The 17,673-nt window shown below is 40.5% G+C and overlaps 1 protein-coding gene and 2 non-coding genes across 3 annotated transcripts; 1 reads left to right on the top strand and 2 right to left on the bottom strand.

Annotated features, from left to right (window-relative positions):
* The first annotated feature begins 5,416 nt into the window (after positions 1-5,416).
* Positions 5,417-5,488, top strand: TRNAD-GUC (transfer RNA aspartic acid (anticodon GUC)). Its single transcript has one exon. It is a non-coding gene; the product is annotated as a tRNA-Asp (tRNA).
* A 2,860-nt stretch (positions 5,489-8,348) lies between these two features.
* Positions 8,349-9,883, bottom strand: LOC135701215 (fructose-bisphosphate aldolase-like). Its single transcript, XM_065221984.1, has one exon. The coding sequence runs from the start codon at positions 9,790-9,792 to the stop codon at positions 8,707-8,709; it is 1,086 nt and encodes a 361-aa protein (XP_065078056.1). The 5' UTR covers positions 9,793-9,883; the 3' UTR covers positions 8,349-8,706.
* A 6,684-nt stretch (positions 9,884-16,567) lies between these two features.
* Positions 16,568-16,638, bottom strand: TRNAG-GCC (transfer RNA glycine (anticodon GCC)). The gene has a single exon. It is a non-coding gene; the product is annotated as a tRNA-Gly (tRNA).
* Positions 16,639-17,673: the final 1,035 nt, after the last annotated feature.

Below are 17,673 nucleotides of genomic sequence, written 5' to 3'. Positions count from 1 at the left end.
GTGCTTATTACTTCCTCCAGGATGCAAAATCGTGTACGCTGATGATCTTAAAATATAATTTGCTCAATATCAGCGTACCGAAGTGCTCTGTAAACAGTTTCAGCCGAAAGAAGAGCACTATAGAATATCTTTATTCCATAAATTGCCAGCAAGTTCAGCGTGTGACAGTTGTGACGGATCTTGGAGTTCTGTTGGACACAGGACTCTCATTCCATAACCACTACAATAGTATTATTGCTAAAGCGAACAAAAACCTTGGTTTCATCAAGAGAGTTGGAAAGGAGTTTCGTGACCCGTTTTGTTTGAGATCTCTTTATTATGCGCTTGTACGCTCCATCCTGGAGACGGCGGCGGTAGTTTGGAGCCCCTACACCGACATCTGGTCAGCACGGATTGAATCTATACAGCGGAAGTTCATTAGGTTTGCGCTTCGAACTCTTCCCTGGATAGATCCGGTGGTACTTCCCCCATACGAAAACCGATGCAAGCTTTTAGGATTGGACACACTGGCTAAAAAGAGAGATGACATGCGTGCTGTATTTGTTGAAAAATTACTTTGCGGAATAATTGATTCCCCTAACATTTTGGCTAAGTTGAATTTGAACGTGACCTCGAGAGTTCTTCGTTCCACGAACTTCCTCCGTCTTCCTTTTCACCGGACAGTTTACGGTCAAAACGAACCAATATGTGCTATGTGTAACATTTTTAACTCTGTTTTCCACTTGTTTGACTTTAACGTTAGCTGTGAAACATTTAAATGTCGTTTACGTAATCGCAATTTAGTATAGTTGTTTAAGTTTTTGTACGTTTAAATCATGTAGACCATGTTTGTCAGATGATTGTAGATAATAAATAAAAAACTAAAATTTATATCAAAAGGACAGTCATGGTCATACCAAAGAGTATAAACAGAGAGAAACCCGCTCAAATACCTATTCCTACACAAAACACAAGCTCCTGCTGTAGTTAACAAATAACATTTATTATCTAAGACCACGTAGTCATACGTAACCATTGCGTACAACCCCATAGGGCTGTCCCTTGTAGTTTTTGCTTTGATATTGTTATTTTATGTGCTGAAATTTAGTTTCAAGTGTTCATAAAGTTATCATTTAGTGATATATCGGCCACACTGGGCCAGGAACCAAAATTAGCAAGACAAAACCTCTAGCGCATTGGGTTTGCATTATATTGAATTGGTGTCTTTGGCAAAGTTTCTTGGTTTACCATGCGCCTTCATCTGGTCATGGAAATTAGTTCAAATTCTCTCCGCATAAATGGTGCTGTGATACTAACTTTCTTATTTCGCATGATAGAGGTTTTCTGTGTTAGACAAAGTTGTAGAACATAAAATAATATATAAAAATGTCGAAGGACTCAAAGTTCTTGATCTTCAAATAACAAAGATATAGTGAATATTGTAAAATTTAACTGAAATTTACGTTTTTTTGTACTACTTTCCATACAAACGAGAAATCCTTCATTTTTAACACCGTGTATCTTTTAAGTCGAATAATTTGCAAGTTTTGAGGAAGAGTTCCAAATACTTCAGGTCGATACAAGCGAAATATTAGCCAAAATAGTGAAAATTACCATGATTTTCATAATCCGGTTTCTCGAAAAGTAGCAAGTATTAGCAAAAAGTCGTTTACTTTCTTAAATGTACCAATTATCATCAATCAAAGGTGAAAGTTTGCCGGACATATAATTTTATATATTTGAGATATCTGAATTCATAGACTACAATGTTTATTCAATTACTGCCCATAAATGAGAAATTGGCTAATGTGCCTGAAGCACGAAATCGAGAAAAATGCAATTTTAACATTTTTGTTGGTTGAATAAGTTTTACTAGATAAAATTGTCTTTTAAAATATACATAACAGTATTTGCCTATGCCGGAAACATGCCGTTGAATAAAAACAACGAAACTAATAGCCATTTTCTATAAAGGCTGATTTTTAATCATAGTAGCCATTTTTTCAATTACAATCTCAGGGAAATTCGCCAAACGGTCATTTGTTTTGGCTAACGTGCATACGTTCTCGTTTATTGTGGTGTGAATTCCAGCTAGATATGGCTTTAAATTATCTACAACAATACGGAACCACTAGTGCCTGGAAATTGTGCAGCATGTCCTCTGGATTGTGAATCTAAAATAGATAGAGAAATGCGGCTACGCATTAATGAGTCGTATTGGAACAAGACGCCTGCCGATCAAAAAGGTTTTATCCGGGAAAACGTTCTGCAGATCGAAGTTAAACGAAGACGCATACGTGCCGTTGTGCATGGGAAATGTTTTACATATAAATATCATTTGAAAGGTTCCTTTTTCAGTTCGCAGAACGTTTGTGCAACATTTTTTCTGAACACAATTGGGTATGAAAAATCTTGCAGGTATGAATTCTGTTCTTAATAGGCGTAGTATTTGTTTGTAGTACATCAATTGTAAATTTCAGTAATACTATCTCTCGCGCGTTCAAGAAAGAAGCATCGCATGACTGGAATATTGATAAGAGGGGTATGCTTCAAAAATTAAAGAGCAGAGATCTGAAAAAGATGGTCACGGAAGACATACTATTACATAATCCTACGATATCTCACTATCGACGGATCCATGCTCCAAATGTTAAATACTTGCCTTCGGACCTTTCAGCCAGACGCTTGTTTGATGCATATATTGCAAAGCAGACCGATGAAAATACGAAGTGTTCATACCAATATTACTGCGGGTATGTTTTCTTGTATAAACCTGTGGACATTTAAAAAATTATATTTTTTACTACAGCATACTTCGAGCTATGAACATCAAATTCACCAAGCTTGGACTAGAAGAATGCGAAGTATGTGAAATTCACCATCAGCATGTAGCTGAGACTGGCCATAATCATGATTCACCAACAAACGAACCAGCAATTGATCTTTGTGAAGCCTGCAAAATGTGGCACGATCATAATCTACGGGCACGCACATCTCGCGAAGAATATCAAAAGGATAAAACCAATAAGAAAGCAATAATTATGTCCGTTGATCTGCAAAAGGTATTTTTTTTTGCATTCAATAACAACACATGAATATTTATTTAGTATTGATGTTTATTACAGGTGGTTCAAATACCAAGGATGGACTCTTATAAAACCGTCATATTCACGAAGCGAATAAACATTTTGCACCAAACGTTTGCTCCAGTTGGAGGAGCAAAGCATGGTTTAGTTTATGGTTTCGTTTGGGATGAATCCATTAGCGGAAGAAAGGCATCAGACATCACGAGCTGCTTTCTAAAATATCTGCAAATTGAGCGGAGCGCTAAGCATATTGTGCTTTGGCTAGATAATTGTAGTAGTCAGAATAAGAACTGGAATCTGTTCTTATTTATGATCCTTCTTGTAAATTCAACGTTGCTTGAGACTAACGTTATTGAATTTAAGTATTTTGAACCGGGACACACCTTTATGTCCGCTGATTCGTTCCATCATGCTGTTGAAAAACGAATGAAATCAGCTGATAAAGGGGAAGTTCATACATTTGAAGATTTTTATACTTGTGTCAACACTGCTCAAGAAAATTCCGTCGCAGTGAAAATGCAGACATTTGATTTTTTTACCTGTGATATGACATGCAAACCGGCAACCAAGCTGAGACCTCGACCGAAACTTAATGAGGTGAAGCTTATCATATTTTCAAGAGGATCGTATAATTTTACGTACGCCAATGAATTTTCTGGAGCAACAAAATCGTGCAACTTCTTCACCAGAGAACAAATCAGGAAAGTTCAATCAGCTGATTTCGACATTTCATCTACGATGCATTTCCGGATGTTACCAAAAGGAGTCGAACTTACACGTAAGCAAGGAATAATACAAAAAATTCTACCGTTGTTGCCTCCCGACAAAAAAATGTACTGGTATAACCTTCCAACCCACGATGACATATCGGATGAAGAATCATAATACCAATGAAGGAGCATAATAATAATGTGTGATTATATTGTAACATTTACCATTTTGATTTCCCTCGCTCTTTCCATTTATTATACATCAATAAAGCTGTTATAAATAAATAAAAACATTCTTTCCATAATAAATTTAATTAAAGAGTCTTGCGATAAGCTGTAAAACCGAAAAATTTCTGAATCTTTAACATTTATTTAAAAAAAAAATTATAAAAGTTTAACATAAAACAAGTTTTGATCCTGAATCTTCCGATTTTCAACTTGATGCCTGTGACCACTTGACTATAAAACCATCTTACTTGATGTTAAAAAAAAATCCCTATTAAAAACACACTGGTTGCTGCGCTCGGTTTCAGACTAATCATGCACATTAGACAATTTCTCATTTATATTGCACATTAGCCATCTAGTTTTTCAAGTCGTTTATCCGCACGAATCATTTTTTTCAAAATTGTATACAGTGGGGACCTTGACAAAAGTGCCACATATCAACTAACACCATTTTCTCGATTTTGACAAAAATGGCTTATTAGCCAATTTCTCATTTATGGGCAGATTAGCCTTCGCCAATGCACGGCTTGCTGGCTGCGTGCGATGGAAACGATGGAATACGTCTCTTATGCTTCGCTAGCTGCACGTTGGCGAATGCTGTACTGATGTAAGCACAAAGCTTTTTCATGTATACTCTCGAACATGTGTGCGTGTGACAAATGTTGATGAGATTTCTAGATTCATAATATTTTTTTTTAATTCTTACAACTACCTGATGTCTTGCTATGTCGATTATTGCAACAGCATTTGCACGGGTCCTGGAAATGGCTCTTGATTGGTTTGAGGACACTGTTTCTGCATTGTCATCACTAGGTCAGAGGTCAGCAAAAGTGGATGGAATACGTCCTCGATGTTTGCAAGACGACTGAATTGTCGAGAATGGTGCTCTCGATATTTTCTGATGGATTTGTTCCGCTGCTCTTGCGCCTCTTCAGATAATAAACCAATCGGAATACCACAATGGCTTATGATTGTCGGTCCATGTACCAAGATCCTATGTACCAAGATCCTATGTACCGTAGTTTTTTTTTTTTTGAAAAAAATCGGCGGTAAAAGTTTGGCCCTTCTCAAATGTTAGTCTAGATAAATTTTGAAAAAAAAACTGGTATGCAAAAGTGCTTATTAAGTCCAAGTCTACATATTCAGAAAATTTCATTGAAATCTGAGAGGGTGTTGTCAGCTTCGAGGTTCAGTACGGACATATGACATATGACGAGCCACGTAAAAAGCTAGTGTGTATGCTTAATATTGAGAATGCATTAGTAAAAGCGTGTAAAAGCAGCTTGAATTATACGATTTGTAGCGTAAATGTAGCAAATAACAGGTAAAATTGCAAGCTGTATGGATGGGCGTGTAATCATGGGCAGCCAATGTCGAAGAGTAGCCGAATCGGGGGACAAAAGCATTCATGTGTCCTCGATAGTATAGTGGTCAGTATCCCCGCCTGTCACGCGGGAGACCGGGGTTCAATTCCCCGTCGGGGAGGATGATTGTATTTTACTGCAGCATCGGGTCTTTTTGCTTTGCTCAATAGCATCTAATCTTCTAATTTGCGTCTTAGCAACTCCCTTGAGAAGAAATAATTCGTTATCATCTTTATGGCAACGATTTTTTGTGTGATAAATATGTCATTGCCACAGCAAGCGGTTTTTCATATAAAAATAATTTAAAGAGCTCGTTAAAACTCCCAGATCTCATTACCAGCGAACCTGTTCCGGCAGACGAAAATAGCAAATTCCTTAACCCCTGTGCATTAAAATGACTACATATTTTTTCCAGCCTGTTCTGTACCGTCACTGAAGTTACTAACTAAACTATTTATTCCATGCACGGCTGACGCAGAGGTGCTAACAAACAAATGAATAGAGAGGGAGAAGCCCGGGGGATTGGACTTTACCGAAAATGGGGGAGAGAGCTGTAAGCTGTGAGGCAAAAAAAAAATCATAACAACAAATATTTCATTTATTCTGTTCGCGTTCCGCGTTTACGAAGATAGATAGTGGTAAGGATGGCGCGGGTGGTTGGAGGTGACGTAAAAACAAAACACACGAGAGTAAATATTGGATTTAAATCTCATCCGCCTCCTTCGCTCGCGGTGTGTGTTCGCGTTTCCGTAGTAGGTGGGTGTGGGTAGGTTCCTATCGGAGTCGAATACCGCGGGGTGCTCAACATCCAGGGTTTTACTGAAACAACTGGCGAAGGTGGAAAACGAAGCGGAATGTAAATGCAACCGAATAGGACATGTTCTATTGGGTATCTGCTGGTTTGATTTTTTATTTTAAAGTTGAAACTGTCGATGCATACACTTTTTACTGCTCAAAAAACATCCATCAATTACGGATTCAATCATATCGAAACAGTCGTCCTGCAGTCTAAATTCTACTGTCAACATGGGTGCTAACATAAGGTTCATCATTATGTTTACAATTGGATACGATAAGCAATCACGAAACTTACCGAGGTATAGCAAAAGGCTATAATATCACTTAAAAAACACATTTTCAATCAAAGGTCCGGAGAAGTTTTTCGGCGATCTCATATAGGAGTATTTGGCCAAAAGTCCAAAATGTGTGAATCTTATGATTTTTTGACGTTTTTGTAACAACATATTGTATCTGATACTCCAAAGAAAATCAATGAAATTTAATCACGATCGGTCATTTGATTCCGAAGATTTGACCAAGGAATGAAAAATATCTCAATATGATAAAATGGCAAGCGATCAACGAGCCGAATGATAACGTTATGTCAGCAATGAAAAGCAATACTGAGGTAATCTTCTTCCCATTTTGCCATGAAAAACTGCCTTTGCAGTATAGCTCGATCGGGCCGGTAGAAGGAAAATGACCAAATTGTAGGCAAGCTACTTCACTAAGTATGCTGAAGATGATACACACGTGTGTGTTAATGGGAATGTTTTTGTTATATCGTATATCGTTATATTGTTTTCGATCAAGCTAAGGTTTATTTCTTTATTATTTCCATTTCGTCAAGCCAGTGTAGACTACATACAATGATTATTACAATGTTTACTTACATACTATGCATTAATTCTATTCTGTTTTAACTTAGTTTTTATTGGCTGCTTGGACATAGTGATGTCAATAGTTGCGCAATGCAAATTATATAGGCGCATCATTCGATTGATTGGGCTATTTTTTGCATAGTTTGTTCTGTACGATGTTTCTGAAAATAAATTCCGTGTTCTAAGATATCGACAAGGTGTGTAAAAGTTTAATTGTGCGAGAATTTCTGCCGAATCTATGCGCATTGAAATAATGTCGTTGATGAAGAAAAGCATTGCAAATTGGCGGCGCTCCTTAAGTGTTTGTATATTGATGAGCATGCAGCGCGCTTCATAAGATGGTAATGGAAATGCAGTCCAATTCAATTTACGTAAAGCATATAAAAGGAATTGTTTTTGGACAGATTCTATGCGTTCTTCGTGTATGTAAATGTATGGATTCCATACTAGGTGGCAGTATTCCAGAATTGGCCTTACATATGTGGTATATAAAAGCTTAATAGTGTATGGGTCTTCGAAATTATGACTGAACCTTTTGATGAAGCCTAGCATTCTGTTTGCTTTACTAATGATAGTATTATAATGTTCTATAAAAGTTAGTTTGGAGTCTAGGATTACACCTAGATCTCTTACAATTTTGCTTTTTTCTACTATTTGGTTGCCTAATGATATTTCAATATGCGGTGTTTCATTTTTTCTGCTAAATGCTATTGCAGTACATTTTTTTTACGTTCAGTTGAAGTAGACTTTTACTACACCAGGAGTGGAATATATTGATTTCATTATGGAATTCTTCTGCAACGCTAGAGCTTCATGTCGTCTGCATATACAAGCAATTTTATTTTTTTTTAAGTATGTAGGAAATGTCGTTTATGTACAAAATAAAAAGAAGTGGGCCTAAATGAAAACCCTGGGGTACCCCAGAGGTGACTGAAATTGGTTCTGAAAGTTTATTTTGAAAGCGGACTATTTGTTTACGATGTGTTAGGTATGATTGAAGTCAATTCAATTTTTTTTTTTTTTGTGCCAATTGTATTTAATGTCAGCTTGTTTCACAAAACCTTTTTTTTTCAACTCAATTTGATATAACCAAGCAATCTTAAACATTGAACAAAATAAAACCTTTTTTTTGCAATAGCTCTAAAACAAGCAAAATGGAATTGGGTAGTGGGAAACAGAAACACACATCTATTAAAATAATAAAGATTGAGCGGAAAACTTTTCGAGGTTAGATACACTCTAAACAAAGACGCCGAAAACAAACAAAAAACACAACTCATTATTGGAAGATTCACCGCGGCTCAGATTTCCTCTTTTTCCCCTGCAAATGCGCTTACTAGTCCTATTGCTCTCTCCTGCCTAAATCCTACGTGTGCGTTATAAATAACGCCCAACAGTTCCATCTGGTGTTTGGACTTAAAAAAGGAGGTAGTGTTTAAGTGGTAGTGTTGTGTGGATACAAAAAAAAACAATAGGAATGTTTCCTTCTGCACTGCTCTCTGTACTACAACTAATGCATTCGATCGACGACGACAAAGCTGCAGCTGCCGCTGGAATTATTTGGATGTTATTTTGCTTGTGTGAGTTTCTGTAAATGTGTTTGTGCATGCAGTGCAGCATATAAGTCGCTGTAGTAGTTGCAGTGACCCAGCGCAGCTGTTCGGGGTGCTCTCGTTCTCTAGTAAGCGTGCGATTTTACAAACAAACTGGCAGTGGCGGCGTACGAGGGAATCGAACCGGCGACGTATTTTGCTTGGTATGCCAATCCATTAGCCTTGGCACGCTTGATGAGCTCATCCTGAGCGGCCTTGACGTTCTCCTTCTTGCCTCCCCAGGCACGCAATACCGAGGCCTGCAGGGCACGACCGTACGAGAAGGTCAGGGCCCACGGTCTCACCAGTGGCACCTGGTTGATGGCATTCAGATTGACGGAGGCTTCCTCCTCGGACTGTCCACCGGACAGGAAGGTAACTCCAGTCACGGCGGCTGGCACGGTGCGGCGCACGGTGGCCATGGCAATCTCCTGGGAGGACGGCTTCTTGGCGCAGCTCTGTCCGGCGGTGACCATTTTCGGCTTCAGCAGAGTTCCCTCCAGGAAGACGTGATGGTCGCTCAGGGCTTTGTACACGGCAGCCAGCACCGTCTCGGTGACCTTCTGGCAACGTTCCAGATCGTGGTCACCATCGGGGAGGATCTCAGGCTCAACGATCGGCACGATGCGCTGCGACTGGCAGATTGAAGCGTAGCGGGCCAGCACGTTGGCGTTCTCCAGGATGGACTGGTAGCTGGGGGTGTTCTTGCCGATCTTCAGCACGCAACGCCACTTGGCAAAATCACAGCCGTCCTTCTTATACTGAGCGCAACGGGCGCCCAGGTCGTCCAAGCCCTGGGTGGTGCACTCGCCCTCGGATCCCATCAGATCGACGATACCCTTGTCAACCTTGATTCCGGACAGGATGCCCTTCTTCTTGAGCATCTGGGTCAGCGGAGTGCCATCATCGGCCTTCTGGTACAGGGTCTCGTGGAACAGGATAACACCGGAGATGCTCTCCTGTAGACGGTCGTCGGCGGTGAACAGCAGCTGACGGTACTGGCGACGGTTGTCCTCGTTGTTCTCGACACCAATGTCAGCGAAACGCTTGCCACAGGTGGCGGTCGACTCATCGGCAGCCAGGAGACCCTTGCCGGGGCCAACGATGGCCTTGGCAATGCGGACCAGCTCATTCTGGACGTCCTTTGGTGGGTAATTGAAATAGGTAGTCATGTTGATAGGTTTGCGGTTTGAATATTACTTCACCAAATACGAGAGCACAAATGCGACTTCTAGCGACCTTTACTGGAAGGCGTGCACACACGATTTGTAGATAACTACTTCGGCCTAATCGCCCATTTTGGGCCTATCGAGCAGAAAACTTTAAATAAATGCATGATTTCAGAGTTAACAAGTCAATTATGCGTTTGGTACGATAATTTAATTAATAGTTAATAGTTCTACAAAGGATAGGTAATTTTGTGTTCTACTTATATTTTTTAAGTTTACACATACATCCATACATTATGAATACGAAAATTTAGATCATGAATTTCATGATTTTAGATCGAAAATTTCCTGGGTAAAACACATTCACTGTATTTACTTACTTTTTTTTTTCGATGTATAGCACAATTAAACGCAACCGAATACATGAAACTCAAAACGACTGCTTGAAAAAACTCTTGGTGAACAAAATTTATCACAAAGAAAACCATTCCAACTTTGCTTTGCTAGCAATCATGAAAGTATCATTGAAACAGCGGTGCCAGATGGATTGCCTCTAGCAATGAATTTAAGTTTATTAAAAAACAAGTAATCGCGAAGTTTGACTCATTGGTGAATAAATATCAAAAACTGAATAAATAAAACAAATACGACCATTTAAGTCATTTTACAAAAAGTCACAGAATATTGAATAAAATTCTAACAGGAAAGATGGCAGTAATGCACGTAACCTGTGATTCGCTTTCCCTCTCATGGCGGTAAGCTCCAACTCGGATCAACAATTCATACCGGTCCTAATTAAAGGGTATGCCAAATGTTTGCTAAGGATCGTATTGATTAACATCGACATCGACACCATAGCAGCTTGACATTCGTGATCAGGATTTAATCCGAGGATAATACCGGTTGGAGCTTACCATCATCAGCAGTGTAAACACAATCTCATGCAGCGAGTTCTGGCAATTTGATTTTTGACGTAGGACTACGTCTGTGATTTCTATATGGGGGTACACTTTGTGAAAACCAAAAATGGAACATGTAACGAAATTATGAAAGATTTTAAACGTTAATTACTCAGCTGCCCCTGGACATATTTCAGTAATTTTATCACCAATCGATCAGAAATATTCCTACGCATCGACAATGCTTTTGACAGTTGATTTCCAACAAGAAACTATTGAAAAAGTGGTAAATGTCAAGCATTGTCCAAAAGCGTCAAAACAACTAACAAATCCACCAATTACGTACATGCATATGCTGCCGTTATACACATAACTGTCCCATGTTCTATACAATCCTTATCCACCGTGAGACTCTTGTATGCTGCTTCCCCAGCATAGTCATCAGAGAATCGTTTCTAGACGAAACATGTCGATGTAGCATTGGTGCATCCCCAACACTGTCTCCAGAGAGTCATTAGTACACGAAACAGGTCGAAGTGGCATTCGCCTCCGATCTTCGGAGGATGCAATTGCGTAACATTTTGCACACTCATTGCCATATTCAGAACCACACGCCCCCAAAAACCACACAAAATGCTCTCCAGAGTTGCAATCTTGTAGCCAAACTTGGAAGCAGTGGTGCAAGTGATTTTGATCGATTCTCTTCACCGACTTTCTGTTTTGTTAATAGCTCGATTACGTTTGTTGTTCTGGATGATAGAAGAGCATAGCAGAAATAGTGGTTAGTGAAGCCATGGTCATCCAAAGGGGAAATCGATGAAGAGAATTGACTTTCACCTCTTAATTCAGTCATCGACATAGAGCTATGCTTTTGGTTCTAAGGTTACACTTGCTGGTTGCAATTCTGCTGTTCGACATTTTCGAAGGACCACCAAGAAACATGAAATTACACTTTTTTCCTGGGATGCCTAAAAGTCCAATTATTCGATGAACGATTAATCGTAAAAAAAATTCCAGCTATTCGGTAAAATATTTATCGCATTTTCAATTATTCGAGCGCGTAACCGACATCCCTTTCTTTTTCTACTCGTTTGATATAAAGGGTGTCCACGATGAAATTGCCACACTATGAAATTGCTCTAACTTTTTAACCGTTGGGTAGAATTTAATGAAAATTTGGGTGGATTTAGTTCATAGTGCATTATTTACATTCTGCAAGTTTTAAAGTCCTGTGATCAAAACTCGCAGAAATGGAGTCGAAAGAACAGCTCGTGCGTGATAAAATCTTGCGCATTCATCACGAGAACAAGGATCCGCCAAAACCCGTGCCAGGAAGTTGTACCTCAACATGCTGACGAAAGTTGAATGCTGCATCATGGACGACGAAACATATGTGAAGGCTGACTTCAAACAGATCCCCGGCAACCTGTTTTTCACGGCCAAGGATAAGTTCACCGTTCCGGAGCATGTCCGCACTCAGAAGATGTCCAAATTTGCGAAGAAATTCCTGGTTTGGCAAGCCATCTGCACGTGCGGGAAGCGGAGTGCACCTTTCGTGACCCAGGACACGATGAACGGACAGGTGTACATAAAAGAGTGCCTCCAGAAGCGGCTGCTTCCTCTCCTGAAGGCCCACAACGTCCCAACAATCTTCTGGCCGGATTTGGCCTCATGCCACTACTCCAAGGACGTGCTGAAGTGGTATGCGGACAATAAGGTCAATTTCGTGCCGAAAATGTTCAACCCTCCCAACACTCCGGAGCTCCGCCCCATCGAGAAGTACTGGGCGATTATGAAGCAGCACCTTCTTAAACGACCTAAGGTAGTGAAGACAGTCGAGGAACTGAAGAAAGTATGGGTTTACATGCAAAAAACGGTTGATTCACAGGTTGTGCAGAATCTTATGGCTGGGGTTAAGGCCAAGGTGCGGGCATTTGCGTATGGACTGTAAATAAAATACGAGTAAAATGGTAAAATGAAGTTTAATAGTTATTTCTCAATCCCTGAAAATTTGATGGCAATCGGATGAAAACTCGAATTTTGCGAATCAATTTTGTGTGTGGCAATTTCATCGTGGACACCCTTTAGCGCAGTAGAGAAAATAAATAAAAGTACTAATTTATCTGAACAGGCATAGAGAAGAACCATGACGTAAACAGGATCATAAATAGCCGAAAAAAAGTGTTAAGCGTTTTTCTGCTAAAGGCTAAGATTTACCAATTTGTTGAGAGAAGGGATTTAACGAGAAAAACTAAACAGGGGAGGATCTTTAGCTGGGTGGACACTGATACTCTGCGGCCTTTCAAACTGTCGCAGACACCAGTTCAGCAGCAGACGGGCCGAGACACTTGCGAGTGTCCAATAGAGTGATGCAAAATTTGAAATTTTCGCTCCACAATACTTAAACGATTCCAAATCGGATCCTGACTAACCTCTCAAAATTTGAACCCATTTGGTGAGAAACTGAGATGACACAAACCGTTTGAAGTTTGTATGGGAATTACTATGGTAAAACCAAGATTTTTGTTCATGTCTATCTAATAGTCCACCATATCAGTCTGTTTCAAAAATTTTCAATTGTACTTGTAGCTACAACTTTGCTGATGACCACTTTTTGATTAAATGCAAGGATAGATTGTTATCAATGGTTCAATGCGCTGATGTCTTATCATGCTCAATCAACTGCTCAGCAGGCAACATTGGTGTTTCTGGGGCGTTGAATAGGGCACAAGAATCATGGCTACTATGTCACACTGCAAAATACAGTGTTGCCTACAGAGCAGCTGCTTGATCATGTCATAAGTTAACCAATCTCTTAAATAATTAATAACTTTTTCCTGTCTCGTTTTACATAGAAACGATCTTGAGCAAAGTTGTAGCTGAGAAAATTTTCTATAAGAATGGCTATCCAACTGTTTCGCAGCTCAATATGGAAAAAGAATAAAAGGCAATGAACAAAAAGTTGAGATTTCCCATAGTAATTTACATGCAAACTTCAAATGGCTTGTGCGAAGTCTGTTTCTAACCAAATGAGTTGTAACTTTGGGAGGCTAATCAGGACCCGATTTGCAACCATTTAAGCACTGTGGAGCGAAAAAGTCAAATTTTGCATCAGTCTCGTGCCCAATCATTGAACACGCCTACACGTCATCATAATCTTCGAAAGGCTTTAAGTCTGTACTACCATCGGCCCTTTTTTGCAGGGCCATCAAAATTTTACAATAGAGTTAAATTTCTGAACATGTCCCCACTAAAATTCATATCAAAATGTTCTTTTCAGGGTAATCGTAGTCATACAAAAGAGTATAAACAGAGAGAACCTCGCTCAAATTCCTTTTCCTATATATAGTACAAAACACAAACTCCTGTTGAAGTTAACAAATGACACATAGTCCTACTTTACATTGAATTTTACCAATACATTTAGAAATGATGATCGAAGAATATTTCAAAAAGTAGAAGTAGACAAATTATTTACCCTTTGTAGAACCTTAAAGTAACCCTGACTTCAAAAGTCAAATCTTTCTAGTCAACATTTTATTTATTTAAAACTAGCTGAGTGTGCCTTGCTCGGCATTCAATATAAGCTTGAATTTATGCGCCAATTAAAAAAGCTATATTTTACGTAGCCTCCCCCCCTTTTTATCTAAGGGACTACTCCCTATGACCTCCACATGCCAAATGAATCCATTTGCTTGATTAGTTCTCGAGTTATGCAGAAATTTCTGTTTCATTTGTATGGGAGACCCCCTTTACAGAGGGGGAGGGGTCTCGAACCATCATAAGAACCTTTTCCTGCCCCAAAAACCCCTGCATACAAATTTTCACGCCAATCGGTTCAGTAGTTTCCGAGTCTATAAGGGTCAGTCAGTCAGTCAGTCAGTCAGTCAGTCAGTCAGTCAGTCAGTCAGTCAGTCAGTCAGTCAGTCAGTCAGTCAGTCAGTCAGTCAGTCAGTCAGTCAGTCAGTCAGTCAGTCAGTCAGTCAGTCAGTCAGTCAGTCAGACAGACAGACAGACAGACAGACAGACAGACAGACAGACAGACAGACAGACAGACAGACAGACAGACAGACAGACAGACAGACAGACAGACAGACAGACAGACAGACAGACAGACAGACAGACAGACAGACAGACAGACAGACAGACAGACAGACAGACAGACAGACAGACAGACAGACAGACAGACAGACAGACAGACAGACAGACAGACAGACAGACAGACAGACAGACAGACAGACAGACAGACAGACAGACAGACAGACAGACAGACAGACAGACAGACAGACAGACAGACAGACAGACAGACAGACAGACAGACAGACAGACAGACAGACAGACAGACAGACAGACAGACAGACAGACAGACAGACAGACAGACAGACAGACAGACAGACAGACAGACAGACAGACAGACAGACAGACAGACAGACAGACAGACAGACAGACAGACAGACAGACAGACAGACAGACAGACAGACAGACAGACAGACAGACAGACAGACAGACAGACAGACAGACAGACAGACAGACAGACAGACAGACAGACAGACAGACAGACAGACAGACAGACAGACAGACAGACAGACAGACAGACAGACAGACAGACAGACAGACAGACAGACAGACAGACAGACAGACAGACAGACAGACAGACAGACAGACAGACAGACAGACAGACAGACAGACAGACAGACAGACAGACAGACAGACAGACAGACAGACAGACAGACAGACAGACAGACAGACAGACAGACAGACAGACAGACAGACAGACAGACAGACAGACAGACAGACAGACAGACAGACAGACAGACAGACAGACAGACAGACAGACAGACAGACAGACAGACAGACAGACAGACAGACAGACAGACAGACAGACAGACAGACAGACAGACAGACAGACAGACAGACAGACAGACAGACAGACAGACAGACAGACAGACAGACAGACAGACAGACAGACAGACAGACAGACAGACAGACAGACAGACAGACAGACAGACAGACAGACAGACAGACAGACAGACAGACAGACAGACAGACAGACAGACAGACAGACAGACAGACAGACAGACAGACAGACAGACAGACAGACAGACAGACAGACAGACAGACAGACAGACAGACAGACAGACAGACAGACAGACAGACAGACAGACAGACAGACAGACAGACAGACAGACAGACAGACAGACAGACAGACAGACAGACAGACAGACAGACAGACAGACAGACAGACAGACAGACAGACAGACAGACAGACAGACAGACAGACAGACAGACAGACAGACAGACAGACAGACAGACAGACAGACAGACAGACAGACAGACAGACAGACAGACAGACAGACAGACAGACAGACAGACAGACAGACAGACAGACAGACAGACAGACAGACAGACAGACAGACAGACAGACAGACAGACAGACAGACAGACAGACAGACAGACAGACAGACAGACAGACAGACAGACAGACAGACAGACAGACAGACAGACAGACAGACAGACAGACAGACAGACAGACAGACAGACAGACAGACAGACAGACAGACAGACAGACAGACAGACAGACAGACAGACAGACAGACAGACAGACAGACAGACAGACAGACAGACAGACAGACAGACAGACAGACAGACAGACAGACAGACAGACATTTTTATATATATAGATAGATATATATATAGATAATTCATATGCCATGGATTTATTTCGATTAATTCATGTTATTTCGCTACAAATTTAGTTTTATTAAACTGCACATGTGACAGTCGACAGACTACCATAACCAGCCAAGCCAGTGCAGTGCCGTTAATTCTAAAATTAGTCATGGCTTCAGGGCTTCAGTTCCCGATAAAATATTATCCGTTGCATCGGCCGGGAATCGAACCCGGGCCGCCCGCGTGGCAGGCGAGCATTCTACCACTGAACCACCGATGCTGTGTTAGACATGTGTTTATCATTAAAAACCTGATGCATTGGTACTGTATGTAGCTAGTGTAATTGAACACTGTAATTGAAACGAATGGGCCTGTAGATTAGGCCTATGCTCCCTGTGTGTGCCTATTGCTAAAATGCAGGATTATGGAGATACGGTCTGGAAACCTTTGCTGCGATGTAACTTGACATTTTCTGGAGTGGTTATAAATATCAGGTATATCATTTTCACCAGCTACATACATTAATTAAAGTGCAAATATGTAGTAGAAAATTTGATGCTTGAAATCGCAGTAGAGTCCGAGATTTGCTCCATAGATGTGGCAGCCATCATGTCGGCCTGTGTTTTGTGAACGCTGTAGCTTATCACCGAAGCCCGTATCGAAGACATCAAATCAAAACAAGAAGACTGGCAACTTTGCCAAAATCCAAGCGACAGATACAATAGCGCTGCGCTTGAGTGAAGGTGGAAGCAATCTATGAGCAAACAAATCTGAGGATGTAATCTTTGCTATCAAATTCGTTCGAAGCATTTCTCTTTGAGCGGCAGATGACGCAATTGTACCTGTCTCATAGCGTTCGGATGAGGAAATGGAAGAGTTGTCAGTCTTCTTGATTTGTTGTCTTCGCCCGTATTCTAGTTTTCTATTCAAACGAAATTATTGCCACAAAAACAATAGTTTCACGATTTTCTACTTTATGAAGAATCTTTAAGGCCCCCGTCTGGAAGTATTATTGATATTATTCCCTTGCTGGAATTTTTTAGAACATCTGGGAAAACCCGCAAAAATGAGCTAGAAAAATAAGCTAATCGAAAAATCGAAGCACACTACGCTCTAGCATAACTTTCTAGCAACATGATAGTTGGAAATTTTTTGGGAAAATTCAACCCACAAAAAAACTGGGTTGTTTTTCCGACATGAAGACCACCCAATTCCGGCCACGTGATTGCAAATGTGTAAACACCATGTTCTATCTTTCCCCTCTGATAGCTCGTGATCTTTATTCTAAAGTACCAGATAATTATATACTATAAGA

The sequence above is a fragment of the Ochlerotatus camptorhynchus genome, unplaced genomic scaffold, assembly GCF_037179485.1.
Source record: "Ochlerotatus camptorhynchus isolate MF236.1 unplaced genomic scaffold, CSIRO-AGI_Acam_v1.1 ptg000151l, whole genome shotgun sequence".
In the NCBI taxonomy this organism is placed as follows: Eukaryota; Metazoa; Arthropoda; class Insecta; order Diptera; family Culicidae; genus Ochlerotatus; species Ochlerotatus camptorhynchus.
Note: the sequence above shows the minus strand (reverse complement) of the source record. Positions and strands in the feature narration are given on the sequence as shown.